We start from the raw sequence: 15,581 nt of genomic DNA on the forward strand, positions 1-15,581 counted from the left end.
TTTTTTGGGTCACTTTTGGAGTGTTTGTCACTTTTTTGAATTTTGTCACTTTTTTTTAGTTTGTGTCATTTTTTATTTTTTTTTTTGAATTGTGTTTAAAAAGTGACAATTTTTATAAAAAAAAAATGTGACATTGCATCACTTTTTAATTTTACATAGTATTTTTTTACTTCCAAGAATTTTTTCATATGATTTTTCAAAACACCCCTAATTTTAACAGTATTTTTGTAAGTTGCCCATATTTTATTCCTTAAAAATTTTCCCCATACAAGGACATTTGCAAATTATGGTGCTTGGTTAGAACAAATATGGAGGAATCACATCTTCTTGTTTGACTCAATAATAAGGGAGGCTGAATATTTATTTGATAGCGTATTGCTTTTAATTTGTTCGTAATTTCCATTTAGAGCGTTAGACTCTGTGGGTGATAAATAAGCTTTGTTTCGAGTTACACATCTTCGTTTGCAAATTGAACGAAACTATTGTTGAGCATTTTCTCAATCTTGAGTCAATTGTTCAGTATTCACACTTGAATCAATGAATTATTGACTTCAAATTCTAGGGTATTCAAAGATTCAAGGAACCTTTGAACATATTCTTCGTTTCTTATATTTCAGCACATCACTCTTGAAACTTTACGTCACCAACTTTCATATCGTATATTCTGGGCTAATTCTCTTTTAAGAATTATAAAGAGAGATTCAAATCACAGGCTAACAACTAATAATAAAAACATGCAATCAAATCATTAGAGAAATAATCAAACGAGACAACAAAATATTAAAAAACCATGGTTGCGAAGGATCAAACAGGAGGTCGGAAAGATGAAATGAAATCAACCAAATTATCAAGTGACCAGTATGAAGAACTGCATGGTTTCAGATAACGATCTAATTTTTCCTTCAAACACATTATATTCTTCCTCATATCTTCCTCTTCCTTCCCCACCATTAGTTTTTTTATTGCACTTTCTATTTCAACTCTATCCAGCCCTTTCTCCAACTTAATCCGGACTTTCCAAATATCCTTCACATATCTGGAATTTACCTTCTGATCGCCAAAGAAAGGCGAACATATCATTGGGACACCTTCACAAATGCTCTCTAAAGTCGAATTCCATTCGCTGTGAGTCCAAAATCCACCAGTAGAAGGATGAGATAGAACTTCTTGTTGAGGAGCCCATTTTACAATATATCCCCTTCTACTAATTGCCTCCAAGAATTCCTTCGGCAAGATTTCAAGCCATTCCGAGCCATTCACCAATCCAGGTCGAACAACCCACAAAAATGGTTGCGCACTATTGGCCAACCCCCACGCCACTTCAATCAATTTAACTTCTTGCATTTCTGCAATACTCCCAAAACTCACATAGATCACTGACTTGGGTGCTTGAGTATCCAGCCAGGAGATAGAGGTTCGATCTTATGTCCATAAACTGCTTGAGGAGGCTGCAAAGTACTTATGAAACGGGCCAATTGCAAAAGTAGGAACGAGGAACTGTTCTTGAAGTTTGTCAAATTCAGGCTCTTCCAACTCCTTAAATGTGTTGAAAATGAGCCCCGAGGCTTTTTTCTTTTTTTTTGTCCCACCATATTAAGTACGACCTGGTATGGCTCTGTGGTTCACGTTTCAATGGTAGGTATATCCTTAACTTTCAGAGGTGGGAACTGTTGGAATAATTAATAATTTCATATGTGGGCTTCACATTCGATTGCAAATTTTACGGGTTAGATATATGGCTCATAATGATATTTGTATTTGGGCCAAATTTATTAAGTGATCAATTGGGCCTTTTACACCTTACGAGTTGTAATTAATTTGATGTGGTAATTTAAAGTATGTGTGCCAAAAATAAACCCTAATTAAAATTTTAGTCGCAATGGGACGGCTCAATTATTTCCTATATAAAGGTTAGGTCCCCTCTCCTCTCCATATGTTTTATTGGCTTGCCCCATTGATAGCTGATACTTTGTGAGGAGCAAGGAGGGAAAGATCTTGACCGCTATTACAACTATCATTCATATCAACAATGGCTTCCGCAGGTATGAATACGTTTCTATTAATTTATTGGATTGTGATTATCGATTCTTAACATGATTAAAACTAAATATTAACAATTGGCATCTGAGATGGAAGCTTCAGTTTCTGATAAACCATCAGGTATTAAGTGTACGATGAAATGAGGGTATTCAGAGAGATTTGGGAGATTATATTTGGTGTGGATGATAGAAATATTGAATCCTTTGTGGTGAAGGATGTTAGCCAGCTGAATCATGGGATTTATATGTCCTTGTAATAGCAATGGGAAGAGTACTAAACGACTTCTTTTACTCTGTCGTTGGATGGTCTAGCCTTGATTATCCATAAAGAAGAAGTGCTCTTGTTTTGAGCAATGGAGTGTATTGTTTAGCTCGAGGGTGGTGTCTCTCAAGATTCTTTGACAATATGAAATTGAGGCTCAATTTGTTTTCATTACTAATAAAGCACGATGCCAAAACGATTTTTACATTAGTCTTGTCGTGATTATCCCTCAAGCCTTTGAGGTATATCTCATTATCGAGAATGATACCAAAGACTTTTATTTGTTTATAAACTCACGTGAGGAATGGGTAATACTGGAGGAAGCCATTTACGATACTTTAATGGATATTTCTCGGTTTGATGTCTCTCAAAATACTTTGATCACAAGAGATGGGGGCTTGATAAATATTCAATTACGTAACTTTTACTATGCCCCTATTCGTCGTTAATTCAAAAATATATTTTTCTCTATTTTCTTTTCAATCATATTTTCTTTAATAAAATAATATTATACGTAAATTCAAAACTTTTTCCTTTTTTTAATAACACATTAATAAAAAAATAATATTACAATATATATATATATATATATATATATTTTCAAAAACTAATTACAATGGAGCTCAATCATGGACTATCGATGTTCAAACAGGGCCATGTCGACCCTATTTGTATAGCATGATGTAAACTACATTTAATGATAGACATCAAAAAGGTATAATAATTTCCAGGCGGACCTAGAAAAATCGTCGTCTTGTTAATTAGTATTGTTTCTTTCATAGACATATTATTGGTTGAGGGCATCAAGTTGCAAAGGAAATTCCGGGAAAATTGTAGCAGCGTCCCTAACCTTTTTCCTTTTTTTTTTTGCAAACTTTACCTTAACCTTCACTTTGTGCCAGCGAAGGTCTTTAAGCTTTCATAAATATGCTGGGGTCTATTTGGATAGAAATTGTCCAAAACATTGTCAATTGACGGGGAAAATTCTTGAACTATCTACTATCACGACGGTTTTGTTAGCTGCTGATACTTTTTTGGACGGTATTTTAGACAGTTTTATTAGAGGTTGATTCCTTAATTTTTTTTCAGTCAACTGACAGTGTTTTGGACAGTTTCTGTCCAGATGGACCTCAGGTGCATATTTATGAAAAGTTGGGAACTTTCGCTGTCACAAAACGAAGATTAGGGTAAAGTCTGAAAAAAATGAAAAGGTTAGGGACCACTATTGCAATTTTCCCTAAAATTCCCGCAACACGTTTCAACTTTTAAAAAAAATAAAATTAAATTAAATGAAAGGCTATTCAAGGTTATTTTCAAGGTTCAAGCATGACCTCTTGGATCTTCCCCACTATATTTAGCCTGTTTGATTCTCATTATTCCTGTATTATGATGAGAATTTGATTTTATTAGTAATTTTTTGGAGAATGTATTGTTAAAAATGAAATAAAATTTTTAGATTTACATGTAATAGTTTTTTATTAAAAGTGTGGTTGATAAGAAGGGATGGAAAAATGAAACAGGAGCCTAATTTATTGTCGGTACTATTTCTAATGATTTGTCTGCATTGGTCCATCAACATAAAATACTGTACATTCAAACGTTTAAGGACATGTTTGTTTAAATAAGCTAGAAGATTAAAGCCAATTGACTAAAAGTGTTTTCCCAACGATTATAAGCAAATATTGTAAATCCTATTAATTTAATTTAGAAACCTTCAGCTAATTGGATTCAAGCAACATGAAACTAAATCTTTTCTTCTTCATCTACAAGAAAATAAATCTCATAAATCCATGCAAGTCACTAAGAAATTTGTTTACTAAGGTTGTCCAAAATATAAATACCAAGGATAACAAATTAGAAACTTATAGTAAGACTTCTATTTCAACGACAAACTCAGGAACTATACTATTTAATTTGTTTAAGTATAAACAAACTCCATAAGGCTCCCAAATATTAAAAAAATAATAATAATAAAAAAAATTCAATTTTTCTTTTTTAAGTGACAAAGCTTAGCTCTATTAATGGATGTCAAACACGGCACTGAATTTAATGCATAGAGTTGGAACGGCTTTGATGAAATGGAGATGCGTTAAAGAAAACCTATGTGATAGCCAATAGGAAGATTTATCAAGAACTTTACAATTTTTATAAGATGAATGAAACACAAATAAAAATATTAAAATGTACAATTGTGCTATAAGTACCGTACTTTTTACATCATTTTTTAAGTATTCTCACATCACACAAGTGAATCCTACTATTAAAATAATCATGGAGCCCACACTTGTGAGTGGACTGTCAACATGAGTGTACTCAGTTTAATTATATGTGTGATGAATAAGCAACAAGTAGAGATGATAATCAATAAAAAAAAATGACAAGTAGAAATAATGGGATCACATTTGTTTTGATATGAAAGGTCCAGGAGGACCAATAATATTTATTTCAATGAAAAGTGCTATAAGTACAACAATTTTTGCATTATAGTTGATAGTCCTCTCAGATACAAAAGGTGGATCCCACGATTAAAATAATTGCAGGTCCCACGATTGTGAAAGTGTTATACGTGTATAGCACTGCATTTTCCTTATTACAATAGATTAGAGCACAGTAAAACAAATTAAAAAAGGAAGGAATATTGACTTAAAAGTGCTATAGATGTTAAGGGAGTTAATTTAGAATAAATTCATGGAAAAAAATGTATGTACAGAGGGGGGGACTATCGAACCGTGTCCCCCCTCTCACATAACACGTGGGCCCCGTATGTATTAAATAATGTCGAGCCGTGGCCCCCCACCTCTTATTGTGAGTAGTAGGTAAAAAATTAGGTACGTGTAGCATAGTCCTAAATTCATTTATCGCTCATCTATTCTAACGGCTACCTATTCATCAATGATTTGAAATTCAGTACTCTCCTTTGACGAAAATCAGCATGTGCCCGACAGAACTGATGAAAAAATTGGAGGGTTCATCGTGCCAAGTGTTTTAGCAATTGAAAAGTCAACTGGTCACAGAAAATTAATAACAGCGACCACTACATGGTCACTGTTAAGTATCCTATTCACAAACCACCTTCTTTGGTCGCTAAAAATGTCAAATCCGCCCTCAGGGCACGTCTCCAAGTGGTAAAAGGGGAGGGTGGAGAAATTCAACTTTGCTTGAGGCTGCCGCATCAAGGGTTCGAATCCTGAAATATTGATTTGACTCTTGGGTAAGTGCAAGTGTACAAGTAGCCTTCCACCCTGTACCCTTGGAGGCATAATCTGCGATTTACCTCCCTCACGATACTCCAGGACAGAAGCGGTAGAGGACCCTTAAGATTGTGGTTCAACCTTTAAAAATGTCAAATCCAACTGAAAAAAGTACACGAGATTTTATGCACAAGTGTATCAGCAGCCAATTGAATGTTGGTTGCTAGTGGTCACTGGTGACGTCTCCTATTCAACGACTACAATAGTTGGCTGCCGGAGGACCAAATCTATGTGATGAAATTTAACGGAATTTATGCACCAAATGATTAAACGAACATTGGAATGTTGGCTGCTGAAAACCTTTGACAACACCCGTATAGTGGTCGCTGTGGGTGTTTCCTACGCGGAAAAAAATGAGGCTATTTTTTCCACCTTAATTTTTATCAACCAAGCGAATGTATGGTCTTTGATACTCTAGTTCAGCGACCAAGTTTTGGTCTCAAAAGAATATTAAAAAAATTAGTCCAATCTTAACGGACTAAAGTCCTTACCAATCAATTTGTTGTCGTTAATATAGTCTTATAGCAACCACTTTCTAGTGGCTATTTTTGAGAGAGACTCCTTTTAGCTTGGTGTAAAAACAATATTTAACCCTAATTTCACATCGGACCAATTTTCTCCAAAAATGACATTGTACAAATTGAATGGAAAACAATAAATGTGACCCAGTAACGCCAGTTATGGAAGACAATCCCATTATTGAAGGTGCATTGTTGGACACGGAGAAGGATGAACCACGCGGAGGTAAATTTTGAGATAAATATTTCGTCGAAATCTGCAGAGTTCTTAAATTGATGTTTTTGTTCGCTTTATAAATGATTTTGGCCTTTTTCTATTGGAATATTTGATTGTTTGGACTTGAATGAAGAATAGGTACCACGTGAATGTCAATTTAAGTGATTTAGATGATCAGACCATAATATGAGTCAAAATTAGGAGTTAAGATGTGTTGTTCATTTTTACTGTCTAATTTGCTATGCATCCAATTACAATTCGCAATTGAACGGATAGCAAATTAGACGGTATAAATGGACAACAAATCTCAACTCCAGAATCAGATGAACCATATTATCCACCCTCGGGGGAACAACATATTAATTATTCTTGTGGTGAGGAAAATGATTTCGTTATGCATATATAAGTAGATTCTCAACACGCAGTTTCCTTTGGGTAATTGTATTTTCCGATTTGGCGAAAGTTGTTTTTAATTTTTGGAAAGGCGTTTTCTCACTTACGTAAGTCATTTTTAATTTGATGCCTTTTTTTATGCAAATGGCAGAACTTAATGATGTCAATGTACCACATATGAATTTGACACATGGTGATTTTCGTCAAATGAGAGTTGCGAATTCAAATTAGTCATGGATGGGTAAGAGGTGGGCATTTTTTGGGGAACCGATTAAATCGGAACTAGATGGAACCAATCTGTTTGGCTTCGATTCCTCTATTAAATGGATCAATTTTGGAATTATACATCGAGAATCGATGATTTCGATCAATTTTTACTATGTCTTGAGAATCAGTACTAAATTCAATTCTCCCAAAAATTTCTCTTTTTGCTTGTGTATTGCACTAAGATGCACCAAATCTTTGAACACTGGACCGAAAAATCATCCTATGGAAAAATTTCACTTTTCATACACTTCTTTTTTATTTCTAGCAAAACCTAATAGGTAATCAAAATCAAAATCTAGATAATTTTATAAATACTTTACAAATTCATAACTTTAACGCAAACTCAACATGAAAAAATATGTATTTTTAGTTCAATCTTGTTAATGTAATAAGTTAATTAGGTTAAGGGTAGCTTAGTCTTATTATGTTTCCTTAGTTTTGTATTATATAAACCATTGTAATCTTACATTATGCACCCAAGTTTGGAGGCTGCTACGATTCGTTTTCTCTTCCTCCTCCATTCTTCATCTATTAGTTTCTTCTCCTTTGTTTGATCATCATCTTTGGTTTGTTGTTCTCTACATGGTATTAGAGCGGGTTTGATTTGGGGTTAAACTTGCAAGGTGTCGTTCCCCGGCGAGCGGCTGGTCAAAACTTTGTGATATGTTCGCGGCTACGGGAGAAAAAAAATGGAGAAACCGCAGGTGATTTGGTAGTTGTAGCAGGTGGCTTTGGTTTCAGGTGAGCGGGGTTCGACCTTTGGAGTTCCCGAATCCTTGTCCTCCGTTTCAGTCATATCGTCATGGCGTGGTCGGCCGGTGTTGGTTTGTTTGGTTTATGATAGGTGGGCAGCTAATGCTATGGCAAGGGTGTTACCTAGGGTGGATTATAGTGATAATTTCCAAAAAAAAAAAAATGTCAATGAAGAGGGAGACATTTGTTAAGGGTTTACAATAGTTTGTGAATCTGGAGTTAGGCGTCGAAGCAGTGTTTGGGTTGAGTATTATGGTTGTAGGAAGTGGCGCATATGGTGGTCGGTAATGTTGGATGTGGGTTGGTGTCGACGAGAGGCAGCCGCAGTGCTGGAGAAGATGAAGTTGGGGAGATTGGGCCAAGTTTTGGTTAATAAAATATGGATTTGTTTATGTTGGCTAGCCGGGTTGATGGGTTTTCCGAAATGGGCCAAAGTTGTAGATTGGGCCAATTGATAATAATTGGACTGGTTAGTTATGGGTTGTTTGTTTGTTGGGCCGAAATTTATGTGTTTATGGTTTAGTGGATTGGTTGGTTGGGCCTGCTGGGGTGGTTACTGGGCTAATGAGCCAGTAATTTAATTGGGTATTTTGTTATTTGGCATATGGGTTGTAGCTTGTAGTATATGTTTTAGGTTAACCTATTTGTGAGCAATTGGGCTGAAGGTTGGGCTTGAGTTAAATGGGGCTTGTTTGATTGGGTGGAAATATTATTTGGGCTATAGATTATGAGTTGGGTTTTAACTTGGGTTTTGGTCAATTGAGTTTACTGTTGGGCTTGGTTATTGTTTGGGTATGGGTTTAGTTTTATTTGGGCTTTCAATGGATGGATGGATGGATGGAGAAGAGGAGCTAAAGTTTGAATTTTGGGATATTGTTGCTATGCTGATTTTGATGAGTTCATTGTGACGAGAAAGATGGGGATGTGATGTTAGCTGTGGTTGCCTTAAATTTGGCATTTGTCAAGTTTGGATTTGAAATTTGTGTCCAGTTCATGGGATTGAAAATTTGGTTTGGTGCTTAGTTGAGGATGCAAATTTCGTTTGATGCCCAGTTCACGAGATTTGAAAATTTTGTTTGTTTGCCCAGTTTACGGGATTAGAAATTTCGTTTGTCCAGTCTATCTGGATATTGGAATTTGGCATAGTCAGTTCTTGGAATTGATATGTCAAGTTCATTTGAAATTTGCATCCATTTGGCTTACTTGAGATTGTGTGGTTTCGTTGGTTATCTGCAGTTCGACATCATCTCCCTATCTTTCGTTGTTCATCATTGCAGTTTGTTGACATCTTCATGAAGTCCAATCCGGTTTATTGTTTACGTTTTTCTTGTTTGTCAAACTCATGTTGCTTCGTGTCGTAGCATCGTGAGTTTGAGGGGGATGTTAATGTAATAAGTTAATTAGGTTAAGGGTAGTTTAATCTTATTATATTTTCTTAGTTTTGTACTATATAAACCATTGTAATCTTACATTATGCACCCAAGTTTGGAGGTTGTTACGATTCGTTTTCTCTTCCTCCTCCATTCTTCATCTGTTAGTTTCTTCTCCTTTGTTTGATCATCATCTTTGGTTGGTTGTTTTCTACAAATCTATCGTAAGAACTCAAATTCTCATTATTTTCAAAGTGCTTGACCATCAAGATCTTTGATGATTATTAAAGATAGATATGTGATAAATACTACATATGCTTTTTTAATGTATATTATTACATGGATTTTCTTAACAATTAATGTCTGTTGCAGATTTTATCGATTTTGCTGTGTTTAATAGTATATGCTTTTTCCGCCTTTCTGAATTGATCGATGGCTTTTGTTTGATGCTTTGTTTAAATAATTTCTTTGTTATTGATTTATTACAATAATGACAAGTGATTTAATAGTTAATTTTTATCTATTTTCAATTTGTGTGACTACCCGAATCTTTAGCGATTCGAGTGTTACTAAATCATAAACTAAAACTAATTTAAGTGATATTCAACACAATTATATAAATTATTAAATAACTTATTAAAAATTCAAAAATATAATGCATTTAATAAGTTAACTTGAAATGAGAAATATCTTAAAATATTTAAAATCAAATGAAAATAATAATAGTCTGACATCGTAATAATTTTATTATTGAAACTTCTACCACCATAAATCATCTCCAAACCGATCGCATCACGTCAATTATCTAAAAGTAAAAACATAATGGGTTGAAAATAATTCTCAATAAGCGTGTGTGGATAATGAATTTATATAGTATTCCTACGAAAAATTCATAACTTGCATAGGGAGACACTAAAATTCGCCCAAACTTGTATATTGCTAAATTCTTGTGCGTAGCGCTACTAAATTCTAGTCCATTCTTAGCCTTGTTTGAACCCCATTTTGGTAGAAAAATGAATTCTTGAATAGCATATTGATGGGAAATGTGTGATTAAAAAATAAGGAAAAATTTTGGATTTACGTGAAATATTATTTTATTGAAAAATATATGATTAAAATAATATCAAGACACAGTTAAAAAATGTATTCTTTTTTCCAAAAATAGGGCTTAATAAAGCATATGTAACATGGACCAAAACATAACATAGCGGTAGAAGTATTATATATATAAACATTAGCCACCATAAACATAAAGTACAATTTACATTTTCACTAGACAATTCAAAATAATAAAAGGAGTTATTGTTGGGAAAAAAAAAATCTTTGAGCCGCTTGTAGGGTTGATTATTCACACGTGATTGTACAAGTGTATGACTATTTAAAATGACGAGAAAAAGAGATAGAGAGATAAAATAGAGGTAGATGGGGTTGGGAATCTACTTAACATGCGCAGCAAAAATTAAAACAATTTTCGATTCCCACAAAGAATAGTTTTTGTGTTTAGATAGAAATTGTGATAAGATTGTACCTTTTCCAGATTTGCAAACTTCTTTGCTATTCTTTTCAATCCAGCAATCTTGATTTGCCACCTACAACTGTCCAATTGTCCTGCCTCCAACGATGATCCACACAGAGAACAAGATTGCAGCTATTAGAGTTTTATCCTCTTGTGCTAGCAAGAATAATTAAGAGAAAAAAAACATATGGATTGAAAATCCTAGCCATGTATTTATATAAGTCCAAATGAGACTGGCCTGGTCTGATCCAATATTTAATTAATCCATTTAATTAAATCTGATCCGTGAATTAATTAATCCAATTAATTAATTCGGACCTATAAATAACCAAACCAATTAATTAATTTATCCAACGATTGTTAAATTAATTAATTAACAAATTACAATCTTCCAATTTTCTTTTGTGTACAACCCATCAAGTTCCCAATCACGATGCCTAATGACGTGAAATATTATTTTGATCTAATCAAAATTGATAAATGAAAATACTCTTTTAATTTATCGTCAATTCACATTCGTCGTCCCAGATTGACATCTAGCAATGTGTCAGGGCAATACATGTGACGAAAAATGTCATTTGGTATGACAAAACCAGATTCGTTCGTTTACCGTGAAACTATAATTCCTTCGTCAATATGATCCGATCAATTACGAGATATGGAAGTGTGTCAATCTCGATTATCAATCATATCTTTCACTCCATTATTAAGTCAATATAAGTCGAAAACTCATTTTCGACTTATGAGTACACCTTGATCAAATATTTCGTTATCGACTTAATTGAATGAAACGCAGATCATAATCTCTTACTATCTAAGAGTGACGAATCCTCTATTGGTCATTCACAATCTTCATATGATTATTGACATACCCGAACGATGCCGTATTAGCATCCCTTTGTAGAGCAACATCCAACACCACCTAAGTATGACTGTCCTCATATAAGGTACCATGACGACCTCAAGTCAAAGGACCAATTCCACTATCGAACGTTAGAGATTAACCACTGACACTCAGATAGTTATACATGTGAAATCTCTCGACGGATCTCCAATGTTTTATTTTATAACAAAACATCCACGTGTTTATTTAAGTGTCACCACACTTTAACTTGTGAGATCAGCTACTTACTTCATAAGTAAGAAATGTCACACGTGATGGTCTATCCGTAATAATGATATCCGTATCTCGTTATTACTTACAACTACGGACGATTTAAGATTCAATCAGATGTAATTTGTATCTCACAATCACAACTCCTTGTGATTAACAAATTACGAAGATTTGAATCTACGAACTCTATTATTTATTTAATTGTCTATTAATTAAATAATAGATCTGTCATTAAATTGCATTAATTATATATGAAAAGTATTTATATCCAAAGTTGATTGGACTTAGGGCATAATACTTACAAACTCTCACTTACACTAGATCCAATCACTTATGTATCCAATATCATAATTCTACATGACGATTATGTTTATGCTACAACAACTCTTTGTCAGTGGATCTGCAATATTGTTAGATGTGGAAATTTGTTCTTTTCTTTACGTCATTTCTATGTATTCTCTCTTATGAGATTATACCGCCTTAATACATGTTTGGATCATTGATAAGACCTTAGTTCCTTCGCTTTCGCAATGACTCTATTGTTATCACAATACAATGTCATGTAATCAACAATATCAAGATACTCCAAGTTCATTTATGAACATCATGATCCAAATTGCAACTTTTTGCTACTTCTGAAATAATCATGTATTAGGTTTCTACTATTGAAGCAACGGTTGCTTCACGTTTGGAACCTTTCCAACATACCGCTTAAGAGTAAACCAGTTTCATCTATGTAAATTGGGATGAGTTAAGCAATCTTCTAGATCTACCTCTATAAATCAAGTTGCTTCTCCCATATCGTTCATAAATAAATCATTTAACAACCATTATTTCAATGGTTGAAATATAGGGATGTCGTTTTTTATAATATTAGGAATACGATAATGCTCTCACTATCTTCTTGTAAACACACAATTCGTCTTCAAATTTGATAAAATCAAACACTTTGACTTTTTCATCAAATCTAAGATTTCAGCTCCAAGAGACTTCTCTTAATCTATAGTCATGGTATGCAACTGTTGCAAGCAAAACCCGAGTGGACTTCAACAAAGCTACAGGAAAAGGTTTCACCAAGATTAACAATTTTGCTTCTAGCCTTTCTTTGTATATATGGAAATTCCCATCCATATCGACTTTTTCTTTGTAAACTATTTACAAAAACTTATAGGTTTTATTCCATCAGGAGGCTTGACCAAGGTCCAAACCTTGTTCACATATATCGAGTTCATCTCGAGTTTCATGACCTCTTGCTGTCTCTTTTAAGTTAACACTTGGCTTTATTTTGTTGCAACTAGCAAGGTCATTATCCTGGATCAGTAATACCTAACTAATTATCATGGATTCGCATCTTCTTGAAGGTCGAATGATCCTACTAAATTCACATAGAGCTGACATATCCTCAAGAGTCTTTACTTCCTCATCAAGAGTACGTCCCATATCAGATATGATATCAAACTCGGATTCATCTACTTGGCTAACTATATTTGTGGACTCTTGAACTCTTTCATATTTTATTTTGCTCCCACTGTCCTCCCCTAGAGTAAATATTTTCTCTAAGAAGACGATATATCGTGAGATGAAGACTTTCTTCATAATAATAGAATTTATATTCAAATATCTACTTTGAATATCCCACAAATATATATTTATCGGATTTAGTCTCAAACTTATTCGATTCAAGGCGGTTCAAATAAGCGTCATTACCCCAAACTTTCATATGATATAAATTGGGATTACTGCCTTTCCATAACTCGTATGGAGTTCTGTTAACCAACTTAGGTGTGACATGATTTAGTGTGTTGCACACTGCAATCAATGCATGACCTCAAAACAATTTTAGGTGATTTGCATGACTTGTTATTAATTGTACTATGTCTAATAGTTAATGATTTCTCCTTTCAAATACACCACATGCTACAGTGCATATGAAGGAGTCCACTGCAAGAGAATCTCATTCTCTCTTAGATAATCTAGATTTTATCTTTAAGATACTCTCACTTGATCGAATCTTAATGTGAGGGCATCTTTACCTATTTTTTTCTCTAATTCTAGTTTGAATCCCTTGAATTTTTCAAGAGTTTCATGCTTGAGTTTCATCAAGTATACACGATCATTGATGAAATAAGAGAAACATTGTTTGACATCAATTGACATGAGTCCATATGCATCACTATGCATTATACCAGTAATTATGCTGACCTTTATTCTTTTTCAAGTAAAAGAAGATTTGGTCATTGTTCCAGACAAGTATAATTTGTACTTGTCAAAATCAATTAATTCTTAGTATACATCTTTATGTAACTTTGAAATTGCATTTCATCTATATGACAAAATCTGTCATGTAAGATTTCGGTAATAATTAGATCGTCGCATTTATGCCTTATAATCTCTATACTCATTATAGAATCCGTAGTATTTAGAATATAAATGTTATTTTGTAACTTACCATAACTATTAAAATCTTAATCAAGATATACAGGAACAATAATTGTCCTTAACATTAAAATGGTTCATCTCTGAACATGAAATTCATTTTGATGTTCCAGTTATGGTGGGTACAAAGTAACATTTCTCTTATTCCATTACTAAGTCAAAAGGCAACAGCAAGAAGTATATTCCTACAGGCAATGCAGCAACATTTGCTCATCTCCAACGTGTAGGTCAATTTCTCCCTTTCGTAGTGGTCTACTTCTATTTAGTTTCTCTATACTTTTATAAATATGAGATTTACATCTGGTATCAAATACCTAAGAAACTCGTGAAGCAGACGTAAGTCACGCAATATTCCTTCCAATGACTTTTCATTCTATAATGAAACCAACGGTCATTAGATTTGGTATTGTCCTTCGCTTTGACGGTCTTAACCATATTGGACACTTTCACAAAGCCCCTTTAGACTTCCTCTTAATATCTTTAGAGGAATCAATGGCTTGCCCACTACTAACTTTGATGTTGGGTTTAACAGTCTTAAGCATGTTAAGCAACTCAATAATTGTGCATTCGAGCTTATTCACGTTAAATTCATAATTAGTTGTGAATAGCTTTCTCTGATAGAGATTGCGGAACCAAGTCACTACTTAGTTCATGGTTTATGATTGAACTCAATTGAGACATTTCTCAACGTCAATCATCTTCAGTGTCTAAGCATTGATTGAAGATTACTCTGTCATTTTGCACCGGTATAGTTGTTTCTTATATCCTTCTACACATGATTATTATCATACAACTCTTTGTAATGAAGAATTATGTGTTAACATCTATACTCTCAAGTTGCTTTTGTAACTCAGTGACATAGTTGCAAGCATCACATGCGTGCAATACTATCTCATCACTGTGTTTATTATAGTAGCCACATTTTCCTTAGTTGAGTCATCATCAGGCGTTACTGGAAAATGGCTATTTAAGAACAACCAACTTTCTCATACCTGAGAACAATTCTCAAATTGCAGTCTTAATCAAGAAGATTTAATTTGATTGTTGGCATCCAATATGTCTCTCAAATACACATGATTACTCACGATTCAATAAATATAAATGACGAAAAGAAAAAGGATAATATATAAAATGTATCAATTAATTTAACATGAACTTTTATTAAATTAATTATGCTCCCACTATTTAATACAAATATATGACTCTCTCACATAAACTTATGGAGTTCATACTCGACCCCCAGTGGGCTGGGACCCCATCTGTTATATTAAGACCTTGAGTGTACTCAACAAGCCTTAATATAACATTTGGGTAGATACTATTATCAATTGTATCTCCATACAACTCCCAGATCATTAAACTGACAAATCTTTGTCTCCACACATCTTATGTGTTAGCTTAACATGCCTCTAAAATTTTTCTCATTGAGTGTACTCAACAAAAGA

At 33.8% G+C, this 15,581-nt stretch overlaps 1 protein-coding gene across 1 annotated transcript; it reads right to left on the reverse strand.

Moving 5' to 3' along the window:
• Window positions 1-639: 639 nt before the first annotated feature.
• On the reverse strand, window positions 640-2,629 carry LOC111377616 (UDP-glycosyltransferase 76C5-like). Its single transcript, XM_023000743.1, is given in 4 exon segments — window positions 640-1,578; window positions 2,114-2,332; window positions 2,508-2,536; window positions 2,617-2,629. Coding segments are annotated over 4 exon segments (1,035 nt in total). The 3' UTR covers window positions 640-804.
• Window positions 2,630-15,581: the final 12,952 nt, after the last annotated feature.

This window comes from Olea europaea, unplaced genomic scaffold (genome assembly GCF_002742605.1).
Source record: "Olea europaea var. sylvestris unplaced genomic scaffold, O_europaea_v1 scaffold1687, whole genome shotgun sequence".
Lineage (NCBI taxonomy): Eukaryota > Viridiplantae > Streptophyta > Magnoliopsida > Lamiales > Oleaceae > Olea > Olea europaea.